This window comes from Aulonocara stuartgranti, assembly GCF_965226115.1.
Source record: "Aulonocara stuartgranti genome assembly, chromosome: 10".
NCBI classification, from domain to species: domain Eukaryota; kingdom Metazoa; phylum Chordata; class Actinopteri; order Cichliformes; family Cichlidae; genus Aulonocara; species Aulonocara stuartgranti.
In genome coordinates this window covers 19,664,393-19,687,353 of record NC_138946.1, presented here as the reverse complement: position 1 = coordinate 19,687,353, position 22,961 = coordinate 19,664,393, and the positions used below count along the sequence as shown (strand labels likewise).

Genomic DNA, 22,961 nt, shown 5'->3' with positions numbered 1-22,961 from the left:
ATCTTTTGGTCCCGCTTCAGGTCTTTGTTGGATTTGTTCATGGACACGACTTTCAGATACTGTTCATTTGCTGTAAATAGCCTTTAGGCCTGCCACTTCTTTTGTCCTCTGCTTGTCCATTTTTTTTTTTCACAGATTGAAATAAAGAAAAATGAACAAATAATGTTTTCATGAAAATCTGATATTAACAGGGTGCCCAAAGACATGATTTCAAACTGACTCTTTGCTGGGTTTAATGTCACATGTGACACAACAGTGAACTTTCTTATCAGTGTTAAAACCATTAATGTGAAAATGCTCAGGTACAAGGACTGGACTGAAAATGAGTGAAAAAGCAGCCAATGTCCAAAGAAAAACCCATCAGAAAGCCTGAAGATGTATTATTGTCTCCTTGGAAGCAAAATATGAAGAAATGGGAGATGGCTCAAGGGTTTTGCGTATTTCCTGCTGGATGGGTCGGATATATGACTACGAGCCTGTCGCCTTCACAGTGATGGTGACGCTGACTGGCTCATTATCGTCTCCAGAGGGAGGGGCTTGGCTGGTGGTTGTTAGGGTGGCACTCACAGGTGAAGAAGTGAGGGGTGAAGATGCCCGGGGTAAAGCCATGGCTGGACCTGCAAAACATCAAAGTTCAGCAGATAAGACAGATGTGCATTACGATTTTTAGGCCTGCTGACGGTTGAAACATCTGCTTAGAGATATTCCATCACTTCCATGTGGGCCATCAGCAACGTCCTATATGGGTCTATATGTGTGTTTATAGGTGTATGGTCATTTAGGGTAGCTCATCTTGCCTAGGCTGGATGATCCACCAATCTCCTCTATTCCTCCCTCTGACGTGCTGACCACTTCATCCTCTGGGAAGTTGATGTTTTCCCTTGACTGGCTGTGCTGCCTGGAAGCAGGAAATGTTAAAACGCCATGTCTGTAGCAATAACTGCAAACAGGAAATCATTAATTCTTGGTTTTATAGACATATATCTAGATACTCACCCGCCAAATAACAAGTCATGTAGTCCTGGTGGAAAGAAGACGACATTAACATCACAGTGATTTTAAACAGATCAGCAGGATATTGGTGCTCATGTGCGGTGGACTCACGAGGGTTGTTGTTGCGGTTGCGGATTATGTACATGAGCAGCAGAACCGTAAGAATGGCTGCAAAGAGCATCCCACCAATAGCCGCTCCAATCACAGCAGGGTACACATTGTAGCGTGGTTCAGCTGCAACACATCATAGTTACAGATTGCAAAAAAGTTCATATCTGTCAGAACACCGCAGCTACATCCAGGAGCTCGAGTGGTTCTCAACCCAGGTCAGTGTATGTCATGATTTGAAAACATCACTTTACTATTATCCTGTAAATAAATGTTGCTTAGGTTCTTCTTTAAAAGGAGCTCTGTTGAACAGAACAACGTGGATTCATTCATTCCTTCATACAAGGGTTGAAAACCACTGAACCATCCTACCATGTTACAGTTCTAGTCAGATGTTTACATCTACTTATCGGGGGCATGAATCTCATGATAAATTAAGGGTTTTAATGATTTATTTGAACTGTTCTTTTTTCAGGGTGGAAGGATTGTACAGCATACATCTTTAATGACTAAAAAAACAAGAATTAGGTGCACAATTTTCTTTTTTTCTGTAATCAACAGATGATAGAAATTAGCCTGTGTTAGCCTGTTTCATCTGCATTTTCAACCATGTAGCTGCTGATTAATGATGAAAATAAAGAATTTGGAGGTAGTCCTCCTTCTTCACTATTCCACCCACTTTATGAACTTTATGTGCCACCATTGACGTCTGGCACAGTGCTCTTAGCTTTGAAAGTCTCACCTTTACTCCAAACATACCTCTTAGTCATTGTGGTCAAATAGTTACCTTTAGTGTGGACAGTGATACTGGTGTTCCAGCAGTTTCTAGTTAATGGGAGGCTTGAGCCTTGTTGGTTCCTGGGTTGTTCCTGAACAACATAACCAATTTCCTCTGATCTGAGGGTGACCGTTTGGGTTTTCTTTGCGTCCTTGGCAAAGTGGAGGCACATCAGAATAACTTGTACTTATGCACTCTTGTTTGAACCAATGATCTTAGAATCTGTTTTAGAAATGGCTCTAAGAGACTTTCCGAACTGCAAATCTCTTCACTGAATTTCTTGGACTTTCTTGTTGTTGTGAGTATTAGTCAACCCAGGGAGTGCCCTCAGATGTAATAATTCTTTATTACATCAGTAATAAAGACATATGCTGCACCATCATACAAGCCTATAAAAAGAAAAAATCAAAGAAATTGCTGAAACCCAAAATTACATTCATGCCAATGATGAGTGTATGAAAATCTGACCATAACTGCACAGGTTTCTCTGCAACCTAAATAAAACAAATGGCTTATTCAGAACAGTTTCCTGCAATAATATAATACAAAGTGGCACATTTATCACACAGGATGAATTCGAGGGAAGATCAGGAGGACAGAAAAGAAGAAAGTAACAAGGAAGTGAGGGAAAGGTGTGTAAGCATGAGGTATGTGTCGTTGTTTGCATGTGTTTTTGTTTGAGTCTTTCACCTGAGTGGATAACAAAAACAAAAAAACACCACAGTTAGACACATTAATCATAACACAACATTAAAGATTGTATCTCATAATTAGCAATGCTGCTTGAAAGAATCTTTTATATTCCTGTATAAAAATAACCTGAAGCATCATCTGATTTTAACACGAGTGTAAAAAAAAGACAACACAGTTAAGCAAATGACACAAAATATTATCTACCACCTAGGTAGATCCTAATGAACAGACAGTACACAAATAATGGGAATAATAAGTCTTTGTTTTACTCCATCGAAGTGGTTGAACATCAACGCAAGGTGTGCAATAACGCCCTCTTTCACATTCATGAGTAAATAAGCAATCATGGTGTGCTTGGCTGTTCAAAAAGAACTCTGTCCAGAGCACATAAGAGTCCTGTTGGTGTGATATTTGGCCCACTGTGTGAGAACAAAATAGATGCTTAATAGATGGTTTAACTGTATTTTAATTGTATTTTAATTGTAAATTGCGTGTTTGGAGAAAAGAGATCACTTCGTTCCCGCCTGTTATGAGAAAGTTGCAGCAAGATGAGGATCCTGTTCGATCACAAATTGATTTAATGCTAGTTTTTTTTTAACGGGTAAAGTAAAAGTCCCAATTTTAAGCCAATTTCTTGTATGCCAGACCGATGTTTAAGGTGCAGTTACTTCTGCATAATGTTAGGTCTGTACAGAAAGCAATGTTTCACATACCTTTGTCAGTCACAGTTGGATTGGATCGTCTTCCTCAGTAAAGAACTGATCATTAATATGTTTGTATCATTTGTTTAATTGGGGTCTTATCTACTTTTAGAGCTCATCGTGATCATGTTTTATGGCATGTTAATGGAGAAGTTTGAAACTGAACACACCTTTCAGAACAGTTATTATTACATCTATATGCATCATCTATATTACATATTATATATTACATGTTATATTACTTCATCTTTGTGATTTTGCCTCTTTTTATTTAAGCTTAACAAGCTGAAAATGCCCATCTCTTTGCTAAAAGTCTCATATGTCTCACATTTCCTGTACCTGGTGTCTTTGGAGTAGAAGGGTGTCCCACAGTGCGGTGGTTCACCGGTATGATGCGAAACTGGTAGGTAACCGTTGGCGTCAGGCTCCCCACTGTATAAATCCTGACAGCTGGATCCTGGAGGATGTTACGGTACCAGACTACGGGACCAACTTTCTCCTCCTTCCCACTTCCTTTCCTTTGTGGTTGCTCAGACATATTTCGGTGCTCCAGGAAGAAACCTGTCCAGCCTCCAACTTCCTGGTTCTTCACCACCCACTCCAGCGCCACCTCATTACGCTGTCGACTGGTGTACATCACTCTGACCAGGGTTGCATTGGGTGGCATGGGGTACTCTACAGAGATAACACAAACAGAAATATCCTCATCTGTATGACTTCTTTGTGATGACCACTTGTAACTTTTTATATAGCTCATCGACTTTCATGCTGACTGTAACTTTATGGACAATAATTGTACAAACATCAGAGGTGTTATAGTATTCTGATCTTACACTCAGCAAGAAAGTAATTTAGAATTAAACATAGATTAATAATTCTTACTCTTGATGACTAAAGTGATATTGATTTCGGTTCCTCCCACTGCGTTGGAAGTGGAGCACCTGTACTCGCCGCTGTCTTGAGTTTCATCTGTGTCTCTCACAGTCAGATTGGCCCATGCAGACGTTCTCAGAAGCATGTACTTTGAGGTATCTTGCACACCGACACCCTGATTATTAAACCAGGTGATTTCATTGACAGGAAGGTAGTTGTCTCTCAGACTGCAGGTAAGCTGAACGTCGCTCCCCTCGTACACAGACACGACTCTGCGCTGTGTCTGCAGCACTGGTGCCTCTACGTGTGACAATGTACAGACTAATTATTTAACAATTTATATCTGCTATTTGTTGTACAGTGAGAATGTGCACTCACCCAGTGTGAGTCTGCAGGTCTTGGTTTGGACCAGAAGTGGGTGTTTAGCGTGGCAGGTGTAAGGTTTCCCACTGCGAGCTGTGCCATAGTGGAGGATCAGGATGTTGAAGGTTTGTTCCCCACCTTTGCTCTGACCTTCGGGGCCCTCCCACCACACCAAGGCTTTCGGGGCCCCTCCCTCCCAGGAGCAGGACAGCGTCAAGTATTGTTTGTCTTTAGTCACAAAAGCAAAACACAGTGGCTCTGCAGGGGGAATATCTGATGAAGGAGAGGAGAGATATAAACACATTCAGATACATGATCACAAAACTGCCACTAACTTATCTTTTACTGTTTGTTGACATTGCTGCACTCACATGTGCGTGTGCTGCACTGTGTCGACTGTTTCAGGGCAGGATGGGAGCCCAGGCATGTAAACAAACTGTTATTAGAAGTCAGTCCTCCAGAGGGCAGCATGATGGTAGTGCTGGAGGCTGAACTTGTTAGCTGGGCTGTGTTGGACTGATCTTGTATCAGGTCTCCAGTCCAGTGGAGGGAAGGTGAGGGGAATCCACCAGGCCAGGAGCACAGCAGCCGCAGAGAGGTGTGATTCAGAGCCGGCTCCACAGAACAGGACGGGGAGCCATCAGGGGGGTCTGTGGGGATATGATAGAGGTAACAAGGTAATGATGTGCCGAGTGGAGTAAACTGATGTCATCAGGGCCCGGAACCTTTTTTGTTTTTCAACTATTGCTACATTGTTAAGGATGTTTGGTTAAAATAACTATACATAAATTATCGAAGAAGAGATATGTTGTTATGATTTTGCTGTTTTTTTCTTTTGTTGGTGGTGGAGTTCTTCTGAAAATGTAATCTTAGCAAATAGCAAAAACATAAGACGTGTGCAAAACCAAAAGTAGGGAGAGTGAATGACGTGCTTGCCATGATTGTGACGTCACAGTGAGATACCTGCCAGAGAGTCCCATCAACTTCCAAGATGGTCCAAACAGGAGAACAGCTCAGCAAGCTTTCCATTATCTGCTGTATGTGTGTGTGTGTGTGTGTGTGTGTGTGTGAGTGAGTGAGACAGAGTTTGAAGGTGTTTAAGCTTTTGAAATAAGTATATCAGATGAATGTGCTGAATGGAGTCAGAAGACATTCAGAAAAAGAAACTGAAAAGGATTCTGCATTAAGTGAAATGATCAGGGAGATGTTTCTAGGTCAGAGATCCTGGGTGAAAATCAAAGATGTTTAACCTCCTAGGACCTGGCATCCACATATGTGGACATCACATTTTGGGTTGTCTAGACCAAAAAACGTAATTTTGCTCTACAAGGGCCTGATATCCACTTATGAGGACATTATACTGCCCCTGTTTTATCAAAATTAAAAACGAATATCCTCATATGTGGCTCTCTTTTTCTTAGGAACAAAAAATTCTGGTGATTCTTTGTTTTTACATTCATCGGGTCCCAATATGCCCAAATATCAAAGAGAAATTAAAAATACATGCCATGGAAGAGTTTGGGTCTTAGGAGTTTAAGCTGTTGATAGTATTGTACTGAAAATGTCAAATCTGAACAGTTTGATCACATTTGACTCTTTTACACTCCTTGCAGTAACAAGAGAACAATAGGCTTTAGGGTAGAATTGACAGAGGAGTAAGATGCTTAATAGCATGATCAGAGATCAGAGGTCACACTCACAGTAGACGGTCAGGCTGATGGTTTTTTTGGAGCGGGTGTTAAGGTAGGTGTTCAGAGCCAAGCAGGCGTAGTCGCCAGTGTGCATGCGGAGGATCTTGGTGATGGTGAGCTGCGGCCCGCTGTAGACCTGTGAGTTGTTGTAGAACCAGACATACTGACTGGCTGGATTGGACTGGGCCTGACACAGCAAAGAAACAGTCTCTCTCTCCAAAGCCGAGTAACCCCGCTCTGTTATACTGTACGGAGTTACGTTTATCTGAGGAATGTCCGGGCCGACTGAGGAGAAAAATCATTGCTGTGAAATTTAATGTGATGGACCTTCTGCTTCATTTAAAAATTGTCCACAAAAGCTGACTCATAACAAAATGTTTCATCCAAGTTAGTTTAGATTCACAAGATGACATTTTCTCTGAGAGTGACAAATGCTGATGATGCACAGTTTACCTGTAATTTACTGATTACTCACACAGAAAATGCCAAAGACAAGTTTAAATTACACAGAAAATATCAAAGTCATACCAATTTCTGTTTCTTTAAGACTGTAACTTAAACCACTGTCTTATTCTTTTTGCTTCTTTTTAAAAAAAAAAAAGTTTTACAAAAATCTCCATATTGATCCAACTTCCTCAACTTACAGATGGTGTCCAGCCACAAGCGGTTGGAGCTTTCACTGTTAACTGCGTTGCTGGCCACACAGCGGTACCAGCCGGTGTGGTTGCGGTTGACGTCGGTCACATTGATAACACTGCTGTCGCCCTGTGCGATGATCGTGATGTTACCACTGCGGGTTTCATGTTGCCACACGTACTGGATCGGTCCAGTCCCATTTTCCAAATTGCAGCGCATCCACATTGTAGATCCTTCCACTGGAGATACTTCACTCAGCGAGAGGTAAGGCTTAGTGACGGGGACTGCATTGGCGGCGAAGAAACACAGTGTTCAGTAACTGGAAAGATCATTTTACAAACAGAACAAAGCTGCAAGTTCCCACAAGCAGCAACATTGGAGATTGAACATGAGACCAGTGTCAAAAGGGGCCCTACAAAGGGGCCCTATGGCTAATTTTTTACTTTCTCCTGCCTTTACTTATGCTAATTTCGATTACAAAACAGGAGCTCACCACTGTTAGCATTTAACATTTTCAATGCAGTCATTTGACAAAATAATGTTTCCTTTTCGGTATTTAATCTAACAGCTTTTCTACAGTCTCTGCTCCAGTCGAAGTGAATGAATTTTTTAGCAATAGTTCTTTCATGTCTACCATATTGCACTTAATGAGCTTCTCAAACATATTTCTTGGGTGGTTGGTGATGTTTCCTGGAGGTTGCTGACTCTCACTTGTGGAATCTGGTTGCAAAGAAAGTGCTACACCAAAACCCTCTGTGTGATTGCTTTGGTTGCTATCAGAGTGCCACAGTTGCTTGTAGTTTTTTGTGTTTGTCTGCAAGTATCCACTAACTACTAGCTAAGTTGCAGTTGGTCAAGGCCTATGTCACTTAGGCCTTCTTCATGTGATCCTACATTGAAAACTTGATTGTTAAACATTTAAATTTGCTGACAAGTTAATTGTGTGGTTAGTGGTCACCTGTCTGCAAAACCTCAATACCGTTTATGGAGGCACTTGCCAAACAAGCTAGTTTACATAAGCTGGGCCTCCACCCCCTTATCCTAAAATTCCTATTTTGTGGGCTTGAAAAAACAAGCTCACCCTTTAAAAAGGGTGAGAAATAATCGGTAGTGCCTGTATTCATCTTTTGTATGCAGTCTATGGTCCCTCTATGGCCAGCCTTAATACAAAGCTATAATCTCCTGATTATAGGGAATTGTGTTTTAGACTTTTATAATCTAAATCGTCTTTGCCAAATAAAGTAAAGAAGCCTTTATTTCATAAAGTTTTAAAATGCTCTGTTCAAAAGACCAACAAATAATCAAAAGACAAAGCAGCACATGCTGAACAGTAGAGTTTCTTAGATGATAAAAGTCAAAAAAAGAGAGAAATATCTACAGATTTTTATTTTCAGTTGTTCCATCTCTTCCTCTTTCTCTCCAATGCACATGGCAACAGGGATAGTAATACACTGTATAATAATTTAGGATAATACACCCAAGTAAACACAACAAGTCTACTGTCCTATTTTGGAATATATAAGACAAATTAGCCATGTTGGAGAAATTGGGCAACAAGACTGAATGTCAGTCTCTGTTTCAGCTATAAACTGACTAAAAATTTGTAGCATTCATGACAGCAGGAAGTCTTACCTCGGACAATGAGATGCACGTAGTAGTAGTAGACTTTGGGCTCGTTCTCTATGTCATAGAAAGCCTGGCAGGTGAATAAGCCTTGTGCAGCCAGAGGCAGCTTCTCAATGCTTATAGCTGCACTGTTTGAGATGACAGTCAGCTGTCCCAGCGTCTCAGCCAGCTTCTGAATCTTCGGTCCTCGTCCCACATTATACACCACAGCTTTTATGCCTTCAGTACCAGGCTTGGTGAAGCTCCATATGTACATGTCAGGTACAGAAGGACCACACTCCAGGATCACGGCTTTGCCCACTACCCCATACACACTGGCGTCCTGGTACACCACCTCATACATCTGGGTGTCCTTGTACACAACCTCTCCATTGGGGTTGATCTGCAGGGCTGGTGGTGGGAAAGGATACAAAGATATGAGTGTAAAGGAACAGGAGACGCTGGTGTTGTTTACCTCGTCGGTGTTCGGTCACAGGATTGATTACACAGTGAGTCTCAGAGGCAGCGTAACATTGTTACAAGTGATTCCAGGCATTTCTTTTCCTTAATTTCCACATGCAGGTTCTAAAACAGCTTTTGCTAGCATAGCCATTCTGCTTGTTATCTACAGTGCCCTGTGACCCGTCATTTAAATCAGTAAGAACCAAATAACTGTAGATGCATCAGTGTATTTGCTGCTCACCCCAAATTTGATTACAGAAATGCCAAATATATGTTCTTGGCGAATTTTGAAATGTTATATTGAATACTTTGCATTATTTATACAGTCTACATACTGATATGTGCTTTCAGAAAATGTAAATGTATGACATGCAAGTATTCAAATCCTACATTTTTGCAACAGCATTCCAGATCATGAAGAATTCACTTCTCTTAATTTGCTGTTTTAAAGGATGTTTAAAAAGTAGGGGTTTAAATGAATCCACAGACACTGGAAAACTCTTACCATTTGACCCCAAAGTGACCAGACTGGTAGTTAGATATAGAATGGCCAGTCCTAGCAGTGGAGCCACCATGGTATCATGATGATCCCGAGTCCAACAACCTCTTTACTCCAAAAAAATGTGGAAAAGATCAAAAGGTGAAGCCTAACTGACCATTACAGCCCTCCTTCAGATGCCTGATGTTCCGTCTTTCGTACTCTCTGATCTGCAGGTCTTCTTGGAGATTCCAGTGCATTCAACTGAGAGTAGGAAGGGACGGAGGGTCAGTAAACTGATTTAGGCTCAATTATTAATGTGTTTTCCTTTCTCTCTATCCCTCTATCCTTCTTTCTTTCTCCTGCTGGGTTAGAATAACACACTGACACCGAGACCATCTATTATACAAGAAAGCCACGTAAGTGGATGGGCTGGCCTTTCACACACACACACACACACCTGCACATTAACTAATGCAGTCACAGTTGCAGCTGAATCTGTCATTTGCGGACTTAATACCACAATCCTCTACACTGGAATTTCATACAAATTTCAGATCTCTGGAATGCCATAAACATATATCTTTATCTATATATAAAATTTCTCTCTCTATATATGTAAATGTATAAATATATACAAGACAAAAATATATAGGTGGAGAGCTCTGCAAAAACATTTATGCAGTCAGAGTACGATTAAACTGCATTTGTAATGTGCAGTCATCTTGGGTGACTTGTGAGATTAAAGGCTTCAGATTTCAAAGGTTTTATGAGGATCCAAGGAGCAGAGTAAACTCTACCAGTGGGATTAAAATCATTCAGTAAAAGTATTCAGTATTTCACCGTCATGTTGCCTCACAGCATGCTCTCATTGCATGCCAACATTTAAAAATGTAATCTCCACTTTAAAGTGGACTGCAAGAATGCACAGTCTGTCCATCAAACACTTTTATTCAGTAATTGTAACCATTTTCAACATGTTTTTATGTTTATACAAGAGCAGAATAGACTGCTTGGTGGAGCCGTGAGTATGTAATGTGAGACGTTTGTCATGAATGAATGCAGGGCGCAGATCAGTTTCCCTCACTTGGCAGACAAACAGAATGATGGAATACAGCAGGTTACTCCCTTATTTAGGGGAAACTAATCAAATGTTAAAATGCAGCTTTATCCCAGCGTGAGATTTATTTAGGGAAATTAAGGCGTCTATAGTCCCGTGCAATTAATTCCTCAGGCACAGAAATGTGCCGTTCAGAATCATAATTTCTCAAATCAGATGCAGCCTTTCACTACAACAATTTGGCTAAGAGCTCTTTTCTATTTGTTGGTTTGTTTTGTTTTTGTATTATATTTAGCATATAGACAAGAAAAGTTGGGACAGTGTCATGTTTACCACTGTGTAACATCCCCTCTTCTAACAACAGTCTGTAAACACCTGGGAGCTGAGGAGAGCAGCTGCTGGAGTTTTGTGGATATAGCTGCTTGATGATACTTCAAATGTTTTCACATCTAGACGTTTCTACTTACAAAGACATGTTGCTGCAGTAGATGCAGTATGCGGTTTGTCATTGTTTTATTGAAATATTCAGGCCTTCCCTGAAAAAGATGTCACCTGTTGCTCTAAAACCTGTATACACCTCTCAGAATTGATGGTGCTTTTTCAGCAGCCAAGTTCGTAGGCACCATGCCATCAGAGACGCAGGCTTTTAAGCTGAGTCAATGGTCAGTGACTTTATTGTCCCCAGTGGGAAATTGATTTGCAGCATGTCCACACATCAAACAACAAATACATTTTTTTTAAAAAAAAAAAAGAAGAAAAGAAAAGAAAAGAAGATAAGCACTGAAAAAAAGATGGTTCCTTTTCTCTTTGGTCCAAGGAAAAGGTGCCTATGTTTTCCCAAAAAGAATTTCAATTTTGATCCACATACATGTTCATAAACAAATTATAAAGTGTCTTATTGGTTGTTATATTTCTGTTACCTATACGTTTATGGTGACTTCCAATCAGTTTGCTTTGTCTTTTTTTTTTTAGCATTCTAAACACAGAATTCAGCATTTTGAAAGATGTTACATGATTTATGTACAGAGCCATTCAAGATGTTCTTGCCTCCATGTTGTCCAGTCATTCCCAGTGATGGACACCTTTTGATACAGCTATAAAAGATATTGTGTGTAAAGCTTCAGTCTTGACCAAATATGACCAAATTTATGTTGATGTTATGTAGAATGATACGAAACGGGTTGTAAGTCTCAATAAATAAAAAAAGCTGTTTTTTTTTTTACGTATGTGGACTACAAACACTTAATCTTCTTTGATCATCTCCAGTAACATCACCTGATATCTACAATGTTCTCTTTGCTACTGTAGTGTGCAGTGTGACTATGCCGAGATCTGTAAGGCATCAGAATAAAGGCTTAAAAAAGAGGTTTTAAAAAGATTTTTTTTAGATCAATCATTTTACTTTAAGGGAAATCATTGAAATCATCTAAAATTGGCCTAAATTTCAAACTACTGTCGGTGAGTCCAGCACTGGCCACCCTATCCAAATCACCCTAACATCAGTTGATGCAGAAAACATCTACAAGAACTCCAAAGGTGAATCACAGAATTTTTTCAGGTAATTAGAAGCTATTGGTGTAAAAATGCACATATCCACTGATCTGAATGAGAGATGTGCCTTATAAAGTGACTTTTTCTAGTGTCTGAAACTAGGATTTCTTTCACAAATACACATTCACACTTGAATAGACACACTGGGGGCAACTCAAGGATGCTTCAACATGCAGACTTGAGGAGTTGTTTCTAATTGGTCGATGAACCACACTGTGTCCTGAGTGGTGACGCTGAATTGGATAAGCAGAAGATGGATGAGTGGATGGATGGATGGACTCAAAATATTTCTCCTATTTTATAAATAAAAAACTACAGTAGGCTGGTCAGAGTTTTCTGTATAACATTTAATTTACTGTGTCGAACATGCTTTAAATGACTGTGAGCTTTGCAGTGAAAAGTCGATGTGGGGAACTCGTAACTTTTTACTGTATTTTAAAAGAGCTCAAAAGCAAACTGTCAACAAAAATAGTCACATGTGAATTACAGCTGAAAGAGAGGGGCGTGTGACTATGAGCCCGTCGCCTTGACGGTGATGGTGACGCTGACTGGCTTGTTATCGCCTCCAGAGGGAGGGGCTTGGCTGGTGGTGGCGGGGATGGGGGTGGCAGTCATAGGTGAGGAGGTGAGGGTTGAAGCTGCTCGGGGTAAAGCCGTTGCTGGACCTGGAAAAAGACAAACATCAAAGACTATTGTTGGCATTTTGTTTTTTTCAACAAAGCTCATAATGAGGGAAAAATGAGCACATATCTATTAGAAAATGAAGTTCAGTCCAATTCATCATTTGCATCTATGCAGATAGGTAACTAAGAGTGCTGGCATTGATTATTGCTAAAAGATAAAGTCATAAAACAATCAAATAAACAACAACAACAAAATCCATAAAATAGAACCTAATGAATTGGATTTTTTTTTCATTAATTAAAAATAGAAAATAATTTAATCTGGACTCGAGACTATGAATCTATAAATGTGTCTATTCAACTTTCCTGGACTGGGTGATCCACCAGTTGCTCCCTCTGACCCACCAAACACTTAATCCTCTGGGAAGTTGATGTTTTCCTGCGACTGGCTGTGCTGCCTGCAGTCATCATCAAAGATGAAAAGGCATTACAAATAGTAATCGTTACCATCAGCGCTGCGAACTGGAAATGTTTCATTACCAGTCACCAGACACTTCATTAGGTACACCTGTTCACCTTATTGTTGAAGGGGTCCTTACCTGTGCATAAACAGGTTTTTGCCATACCTGCCAAAGCCCCGCTGCATTTGTGGCTATAAGTGTGAGTTAGAGCTGACCCGCTTAATGCTTATGTTTTCATTTTAGTAGAAGCAGCTGAGAAACAGTAGAATACAATGTCAAGCTAATGATTAAAGGCAAGGAGTAGATGTCTAAAAAGGGAAAATATATGAGTGTTGCCTCTGTGTCTAAAGGCCTTTACAAACCTAACTAGTAAAATTCATGCTAATGTTTCCAGCGTTAGTCCAAATAGTTTTTATACTCGCCTGTCTTACTAAAGTTGTTCACAGCCGTTAATTTCATATGATGAATATTCTGCATTTGTCTTTTTGGATCAAGCTCGATTTTTCTAATTTTTCAGTATAGAATAAACAGATCTCATCAGTCAGATTAATGCTTTTGGCAACAAGTGCGCTTTTAAACTCAAAACTGACTGCTTCGGGTCAATCGTCTCTAAAATGATTTCTCTGCCTCCTCAGATCTGGGCCCATCTCTGCTAACTCGAACTCAAAGTGCGCCACTGACATCCTGAAATATGTACAAAAGTGTCCATGTTGCAGTTTCAACTGCTGCATCAAACCATGAAATTGTCCCTGCTGCTCCCTTCTCTTGAGAACTGCATGAAACCTGAGTCTCAGTTCCACTTTCCTGCTTAGAAACTTCAGAAGCAGCTCATCGTCTCTTGATGTCGACCTCTTTTTTCCCCCCAAAGTTCCTCTTTTTGTTAGACTTATACTGTGTATATATACATTACAAAAACAAGTTCACATGTGAAAAATACTGAATGTGCAGGAATCTGAGGTGAGTCTTTAAAAAAAAAAAAAAAATTTTATTAGTCCGTACTATGCAAGTAACTGGGAATAAATGCTAGAATGAAAGAATCTCAAGTTCAGAGGGTCCATTACCAAGTTTACTTATTTAAAAATAAGTAATACTGTGAATACGTACTATGAGACTTTTAGTAAATAGCCACATGGGACCACCCACCAGTGGGCCCGCCATTTGCAGGTATTGACATCAATTGTCTTGTTGAACTTTATATTGCAATATCAATAGTTGAGAGCAAGAACTTTCTTTTACCAGGAAGAAACCTCTGACAGAAGCAGGCTTAGGGAAGAGCAGCCATCTGTCTTGAGTGGTTGTAGGGGTGGAGGGGAAAGAGAAAAGAGAAAGCAAACATTCCTGCTATCCAAGAGCGGCACATAAACACAGGCTGTAGCAACATAACTAAGAGCTGCTTGAGGGTTGCTTTATTTACTGCAATCTTAATCAAAAGGGAGGTAGAGCAGTTGTCCGCTTTCTGATTCTGGAAATTCTCAGAATCAGAAATAAGCCTTGAAACGGAGCTTGAAGGCCTCTATCGGGATGATATAGTACAAAAAGAGTTTAGAATTTAATAGAGCCTGATTATTCAGGCTCGTTCTTTCCAGTCCTTGTTATTACTCTTGCTGCAGTGTTTTGAATCAGCTGACAGCTAAAAGTATAAGCAGAAAAGACTCACTAATATTTACAAATGCAGGATGAAGAGCTCCATTCGGGCATCTCTTGACGGTGGCGTTTTGTACAATTTGGAAGGCACAGAACTAGAAAAAACTGAAGAAATTATATATCTGCTGAGTACAGAATGCCTTGTTTTTCCCCTGGAGGACCTGACATGATGGGGCAGGTGACCTCTATAAGCTGTAGAAACACCCCCAACCTGAGTCAATTTCTTTTAGATGTTTCTTACTGTTAGGAAGTTTTTTCTTACCATTGTAGCCAAGTGATTGCTCACAGGGGGTCATTTGATTTTGGGGTTTTCTCTCTATTATTGTAAGTTCTTTACTTTACAATATAATGCTACTCGAGGCAACTGCTGTTGTTATTTGGTGCTGTATAAATAAAATAGAATTGGACTGAATTGAACTAAAAAGCACTGGATGATGTTTTCAAGACCTTACTTAACTTGTTACCCCTTGAACATCTCTTGAGTACCTTTAATAACAAGTTTTGACACCTGAGTAATGATCAATAAAGACATGGTTTGATGATCATTAGAATAGATTCTGTGTTTTCCCGAGGTTATCCCTTGCAAGCTGTACAAGCAGAGGTTACCCACGATAACTTCTGATGAACATGTAGCCGTTTTGTTCTGGAAACAAGACTGAAACATAACAGAAATGGTTCAGGTCAGAAAATATCACAGAGAATTCAGACAGATTGGAAAGTAAAAGATGGTCCAACCCAATACTACCAGTGTGTACCTAATAAAGTGCCGGGTGAAGGTTGCAACAGATACACATATACTTACAAGCCAAACAGCAAGTCATGGAGTCCTGGGGGAAGATACAGAGTATTAAAGCTACATAATGTTGCTTTATGCACAGGTCAGCAAGATGCTGGTGGTGGTCATGTGTGTGGAGGACTCACGAGGATTGATGCTGCAGTTACGGAGGATGAACATGAGCAGCAGAACAGTGACAATGGCTGCAATCATCCCACCAATAGCTGCTCCAATCACAGCGGGGTACAAATTGTTGCGTGGTTCCACTAAAACACATCAGAGTTAAACATTGCAAAGGAGCTGAGCTCTGTGAAAACACATCTGCAAAGTGATAAGCGTTCACCGTACCGTTATCCCATAATAGGAATGACTACTAGGTTCCACATTAATGTAAACTCTGTTGAACTAGAGTATTGTGGGTTAATTTTTCAGATACATTTTAATACATTTTTGTTAAAGCCCCCCACCCACTTTGCCCAATTCTTTGCCAGTCTCATATGTCTCGCATTTCCTGTACCTGGTTTCTTTGGAGTAGAAGGGTGTCCCACAGTGCGGTGGTTCACCGGTATGATGCGAAACTGGTAGGTAACCGTTGGCGTCAGGCTCCCCACTGTATAAATCCTGACAGCTGGATCCTGGAGGATGTTACGGTACCAGACTACGGGACCAACTTTCTCCTCCATCCGCTCACTTGAAGAGTCATTCCCACTTCCTTTCCTTCGTGGACGCTCAGACAACCATCGGTGCTCCAAAAAGAAACCTGTCCAACTTCCTGCTTCCTCATTCTCCACCACCCACTCCAGCTCCACCTCATTACGCTGTCGGCTGGTGTACATCACTCTGACCAGGGTTGCATTGGGTGGCATGGGGTACTCTTATACACACATAAAACAAACATAAATAAATATGACTTCGATATGACATCAATCCAGTTTGTATATCTAATCAATTAATGTGTGGATTTCCATTAAATAATGTGTAGTCAATTCTCAGACTACTAATTACTTTTAAGTAATACTTCTATTACCAATATATTAAACTGGAGATATTAACCCCTCGGCTGAATTTAGACAGTGAAAGCATTGTCTAAACTGCACAAAAGTAAAAAGTGAAAGAATGAGTTTTCCATGTTGTTTTTTTGTGTATTGAATTCTGATTTAAGGTGTTTTTAACTGGAAAATATCAGGAGAAGAAGTCGACACATTTCCCTCTCGCTTCACATCTTTATTCTAAGCTGACTGAGATTCATATGCTGTACAGACTCAAGGAATGTAATACAGTTCTCAACAGGGAAATTATTCAACAAGCCCAAAAAAGATCAGAAAAATAAAACAGGTCCTTACTCTTGATGACTAAAGTGATATTGATTTCGGTTCCTCCCACTGCGTTGGAAGTGGAGCACCTGTACTCGCCGCTGTCTTGAGTTTCATCTGTGTCTCTCACAGTCAGATTGGCCCATGCAGACGTTCTCAGAAGCATGTACTTTGAGGTATCTTGCACACCGACACCCTGATTATTAAACCAGGTGATTTCATTGACAGGAAGGTAGTTGTCTCTCAGACTGCAGGTAAGCTGAACGTCGCTCCCCTCGTACACAGACACGACTCTGCGCTGTGTCTGCAGCACTGGTGCCTCTACGTGTGACAATGTACAGACTAATTATTTAACAATTTATATCTGCTATTTGTTGTACAGTGAGAATGTGCACTCACCCAGTGTGAGTCTGCAGGTCTTGGTTTGGACCAGAAGTGGGTGTTTAGCGTGGCAGGTGTAAGGTTTCCCACTGCGAGCTGTGCCATAGTGGAGGATCAGGATGTTGAAGGTTTGTTCCCCACCTTTGCTCTGACCTTCGGGGCCCTCCCACCACACCAAGGCTTTCGGGGCCCCTCCCTCCCAGGAGCAAGACAGCATCAAGTATTGTTTGTCTTTAGTCACATAAGCAAAACACAGTGGCTCTGCAGGGGGAATATCTGATGAAGGAGAGGAGAGATATAAACACATTCAGATACATGATCACAAAACTGCCACTAACTTATCTTTTACTGTTTCTTGACATTGCTGCACTCACATGTGCGTGTGCTGCACTGTGTCGACTGTTTCAGGGCAGGATGGGAGCCCAGGCATGTAAACAAGCTGTTATTAGAAGTCAGTCCTCCAGAGGGCAGCATGATGGTAGTGCTGGAGGCTGAACTTGTTAGCTGGGCTGTGTTGGACTGATCTTGTATCAGGTCTCCAGTCCAGTGGAGGGAAGGTGAAGGGAATCCACCAGGCCAGGAGCACAGCAGCCGCAGAGAGGTGTGATTCAGAGCCGGCTCCACAGAACAGGACGGGGAGCCATCAGGGGGGTCTGTGGGCATATGATAGAGGTAACAAGGTAATGATGTTTAAAGTGCGGTGAAATCAAGGCCCAAGAAAGATGTTGTGTATTTACAATGTTGGGCATGAGTAAGTTATAAAATTATTTGATTATATACACATATTTTGGGAAGCTGAGTTCAGGTTCATGAGCAACACCCAGGCCTGATTACTGACAGAACCAGAAGCTGCTTTACTGGAATCTGTCTGACAAAGTGAAGTAGGCGAAAAAAATCTCAGATAGCAACACATCAAAGTTCTAAAGAAACTCAAGAACAGATGAGAAACAACGTCACTGACATCTATCTGTCTGGAAAGGGTTACAAAGCTACTTCTAAGTATTTCGGATTCCAGCGAGTTATCCACAAATAACAAATCAAAACTTGGAACAGTGATGAAACTTCCCAGATGTAGCAGGCCTACCAAAATTACTCCAGTAGTGCATCAACAACTCATCCAGAAAGTCACAAAAGAACCCAGAAAAACATCTAAAGAAATCGAGGCTTCACTTTCCTCAGTAAAGGTCAGATTTCATGATTTAACAACAGCAAAGAGACTAGGCAAAAATGCTCCAAGGAGAAAACCACTCCTGACCAAAAAGGATCACAAAAGCTTGTCTCACATTTGACAATCACAAAACACGTTAAAATGGGTTAGGAGTCGCCTTGGAGTGGGCTATAGCAATGAAATGGCCATTATATTTCTCTACCATATTTGTCCAATAAACATGGAGCATGGTCTGTCTTTGTAGAAACTGAGGTGTGGCACTTCTGCTTCTTGTTATTTCTTATTGACATCTTTAATTAGTATCTGAGTCAGACGTCATCCCCATACTGTGTTCATCCCCACAGCCAAGGATGAATTAAAACAAAGGAACCTATGAGGATTTCTGCATTATGGTAAATGGTAAATGGCCTGTATTTATATAGCGCTTTACTAGTCCCTAAGGACCCCAAAGCGCTTTACATATCCAGTCATCCACCCATTCACACACACATTCACACACTGGTGATGGCAAGCTACATTGTAGCCACAGCCACCCTGGGGCGCACTGACAGAGGCGGAGAGGTTTAATTACAGGAGAGGTTTAATTGAAAGTGAAATGATCATAATGGTTAGAGGTCAGAGGTCACACTCACAGTAGACAGTCATGCTGATGGTTTTTTTGGTGCGCGTGTTGAGGTAGGTGTTCTGTGCCAAACAGGTGTAGTCGCCAGCATCCACACGGAGGATCTTGGTGATGGTGAACTTCTGCCCGGTGTAGACCTGCGAGTTGTTGTAGAACCAGACGTACTGACTGGCTGGATTGGACTGGGCCTGACACAGCAAAGAAACAGCCTCCGTCTCCAGAGCTGTGTAGCCCTGCTTTACTGTACGAGGTGGAGTCACATCTATTTGAGGAACATCTGGGCCAACTGATGAGAAAACGTAGCAGTGCATGTAAGATATACAAGAAACAAACAACTTATGCTGAAAGCAGAGCAAGAAAATGTTGTTAAGAGCTAAAATTCAAACCAGGGTACAATGAAAAGTTTTATCATGTGATCCATGTAGGATCACACACAAAATTACTGCATCCTGTTGCCATTAGGTCACCAACTGTGGCAGTCATTTGTTGTAAAGCAGCTATAATGCCAAAAATTACTCACTCAGTCTGATCAGAAAAAATAAGCCATTGACCAAAATATCATGATTTTGGTCGTTTTTTCTTTTGTCCAGTGATTCCCTACCTCAGCTTCAATACTTACAGATGGTGTCCAGCCACACGCGATCTGATGTCTGGCTGTTGATATTGTTGCTGGCGACACAGAGGTACCAGCCGGTGTGGTTGCGGTTGACGTTGGTGACGTTGATGATGCTGTTGTTGCCCTGTGCAAATGTTGTGACGTCTTCACTGCTGGTTTCACGTTGCCACACATACCGGATCGGTTCAGTCCCATTTTCCACATTGCAGCGCATCCACATTGAAGATCCTTCCACTGGAGAAGTATCACTCATCAGGATGTAAGGCTTATTGACGGGGACTACAATGAAGATGAATAACACAGATGTGTCTGGATGTTAACAGTCAGTAGTAGAACTGAAGGGCAGTAAACAAACACTAAAAAGATGATCTTATAATTTCATTTCCAGTATGTGTAAACCTTTGGCCAATCAGGACACCAAACTGAGAAAGAGGCTCAAAGTTTCTCGAATAGTATAGGTTTAATCTGATGTGGGCATGTTAATACAAAATGACTAATAAATGCTGATGCAGTGATACTATTTTATGAAGATAAAGGGACATGTGTATACCATTTGTCATTATGCTCAGACTTAACCAGTCATGTTTTGCAGAGTTCAAAGGACAAATTGTTGTCGCTGAGATTTTTTTTAATAGATCAAGTAAAGACAACTCTTAAATGGTCAGCTTTAGAGGCACAATGAACCTTAAAAATTAAAAAAAAAAAAAAAAACCCAGCTTATGAACACTGATAAGATCATTTTGAATATATTTGTACTGCTGTGTAATTTTGGGTAGTAAGACATCACATATAGATTTTTTAGCTGGTGGTCAGTTATTGCATGTGTTTTATCAAAGGACCTCAGATGCTGATTTTAAAATCATGTTAGTTTACTGAAAGATAGATAATTTGTTTCCAGGTGGAAGGAACACTCCAAATAATTTCCCGTGTATACAAATGTGACTCTGCACTGCATCAGCATCGATCAAAAAGAATGAAGTGAAAATGTGCACTGACCCAGCGTGAGTCTGCAGGTCTTGGTTTCGACCAGAAGTGGATGTCTAGCATGGCAGGTGTAAGGTCTCCCAAACCGTACAGTGCTATAGCGAAGGGTAAAGTTGTTGGAGGTTTCTTCTCCACCTTTGCTCTGACCTTCGGGGCCCTCCCACCACACCAAAGCTTTCGGGGCCCCTCCCTCCCAGGAGCAGGAAAGCGTCAGATACTGTTTGTCATTAGTCACATAAGCAAAACACAGTGGCTCTGCAGGAGGAATATCTGATGAAGGAGAGGAGAGATATAAACACATTCAGATACATGATCACAAAACTGCCACTAACTTCTCTTTTACTGTTTGTTGACATTGCTGCACTCACATGTGCGTGTGCTGCACTGTGTCGACTGTTTCAGGGCAGGATGGGAGCCCAGGCATGTAAACAAACTGTTATTAGAAGTCAGTCCTCCAGAGGGCAGCATGATGGTAGTGCTGGAGGCTGAACTTGTTAGCTGGGCTGTGTTGGACTGATCTTGTATCAGGTCTCCAGTCCAGTGGAGGGAAGGTGAGGGGAATCCACCAGGCCAGGAGCACAGCAGCCGCAGAGAGGTGTGATTCAGAGCCGGCTCCACAGAACAGGACGGGGAGCCATCAGGGGGGTCTGTGGACATATGACACAGAAAAAAGTTATTGTTTGGCAGCGATACTAAAGACGTTAGGTAGAAATTATTATATCAAAATAAAATAAGTGTTTTCATCATTCGATATTTCCACTTCCCAAGAGAAATTGTTTGTGTGTCTGTGAGTACACAAGTAAGAAGAACACACGGTAGTGGTACAGGGCCGACAAAGGAGTTGAAATCATGGTCAAGAGGTCAGAGGTCACACTCACAGTAGACAGTCAGGCTGATGGTGTTATTGGAGCTGGTGTTGAGGTAGGTGTTCTGTGCCAAACAGGTGTAGTTGCCAGTGTGCATACGGAGGCTCTTGGTGATGGTGAACTTCTGCCCGGTGTAGACCTGGGAGCTGTTGTAGAACCAGACGTACTGACTGGCTGGATTGGACTGGGCCTGACACAGCAAGGAAACAGCCTCCGTCTCCAGAGCCGAGTAACCCCGCCTGGTCATAGTGTACGGAGTCACGTCTATCTGAGGAATGTCTGGTCCAACTGAGGAGAAAGAATATGAACGCAAATCAAGAAATAAGGGACACAGGCGTGTTATGTGAAAAACTCATATTAGTCTGATAAGAAATCTTGTTTTATGCTACAGTAAGAAAATTAACCCTTACTTGATACAGCCATAACTACAAGCTTTATCAACAAGGAAAGCTTCAAGCCCAATCTTAAAAGTAGAGTAGCTCTCTGTCTCCCAAACCCAAAGAGGGAGCTGCACAGTAGAGACCCTGATAGCTAAAGGCTCCGCTTCTCAGTGTACTTTAGGAAAATCTAGGAACAACAAGTAAGCCTGCACTCTGAGAGCACTCTCTTTCGGGTCAAAATGTTACTGTTAGGTTTTGAGGATGTTATGTAAATGTGTAATTAAGGGCTATATGTGAGTAGAGGGACTTTTAATTTGGTTCCTGATATTACAGAAAGCAAGAAGTCTGAGGTGTTTTCGAGCATCTGTGGGATTTGTCGGCGATATAAGTCAGATCTATGGAGGCCCTATCTTGCAACGTATGGGAATTAAAGGATCTGTTGCTAAAATCTTGGTGCCAGATACCAGCACATTCTCTTTAAATTTAATCAGACATAAAATATCAAAGAAAAAACTGAATCATGCTGGGTACTAAAAAAATCCAAGTATAGAAAACAAAAATTTCGCTTACTTGTGGTCTGTAACAGTTGTGTGCTTTTAATTGCTTGTAGTTTTTTAATGTATTTACTGAAAACTTGTTTTAAAAATGTTTATATATTAAAACTCACACAGAGTGTTCAGCCACAGGCGGTCAGATCTCTCGCTGTTGACGGCGTTGCTGGCAACACAGCGGTACCAGCCAGTGTGGTTGCGGTTGACATTGGTCATGTTGATGATGCTGCTGTTGCCCAGTGCGAAGGTTGTGGCGTTACCATTGTAGGTTTCATAGTGCCAGGTGTACTGGATCGGTTCCGTTCCATTTTCCACACTGCAGCGCATCCACATTGAAGATCCTTCCACTGGAGAAGCATTACTCATCAGGATGTAAGGCTTACTGACAGGCACTGTGTTTAAGACAAAATCATACATGCAGGTCTGTTGAAGAAGAATATTGTCACATTTTTGACTAAAAATATGGATTATATGTTAACCTCTGGTATGTAAGCTTTAGTCAAATCCAGGTTCAAACCTAAGAAAGGGGTCAAAGACTTCAAAATATTTGTCCCAAAGTTTTTCTCAACCAGTATAATTTTGTTC

The 22,961-nt window shown here is 41.1% G+C and overlaps 1 protein-coding gene and 1 pseudogene across 2 annotated transcripts; both read right to left on the bottom strand.

Annotated features, from left to right (window-relative positions):
- Positions 1-468: 468 nt before the first annotated feature.
- LOC309715334 (V-set and immunoglobulin domain-containing protein 10-like 2) lies at positions 469-8,733 on the bottom strand (the record flags this gene model as incomplete). The annotated part of the gene is made up of 11 exons (XM_082548372.1): positions 8,469-8,733; positions 6,845-7,120; positions 6,210-6,485; positions 4,881-5,159; positions 4,525-4,782; positions 4,156-4,446; positions 3,613-3,948; positions 1,105-1,227; positions 997-1,021; positions 798-898; positions 469-617 (listed from the first exon to the last, which is right to left on the bottom strand). Exons 1-11 carry the CDS (start codon positions 8,716-8,718, stop codon positions 469-471), a joined length of 2,364 nt encoding a protein of 787 aa, XP_082404498.1. The 5' UTR covers positions 8,719-8,733.
- A 3,739-nt stretch (positions 8,734-12,472) lies between these two features.
- LOC309715326 (V-set and immunoglobulin domain-containing protein 10-like 2) lies at positions 12,473-22,709 on the bottom strand (annotated as a pseudogene). Its single transcript, XR_014280703.1, has 14 exons — positions 22,493-22,709; positions 21,458-21,733; positions 20,948-21,226; positions 20,592-20,849; positions 19,599-19,874; positions 18,990-19,265; positions 17,564-17,842; positions 17,208-17,465; positions 16,839-17,129; positions 16,013-16,369; positions 15,642-15,761; positions 15,523-15,547; positions 12,988-13,073; positions 12,473-12,681 (listed from the first exon to the last, which is right to left on the bottom strand). The product of XR_014280703.1 is annotated as a V-set and immunoglobulin domain-containing protein 10-like 2 (transcript).
- Between the last annotated feature and the right edge of the window lie 252 nt (positions 22,710-22,961).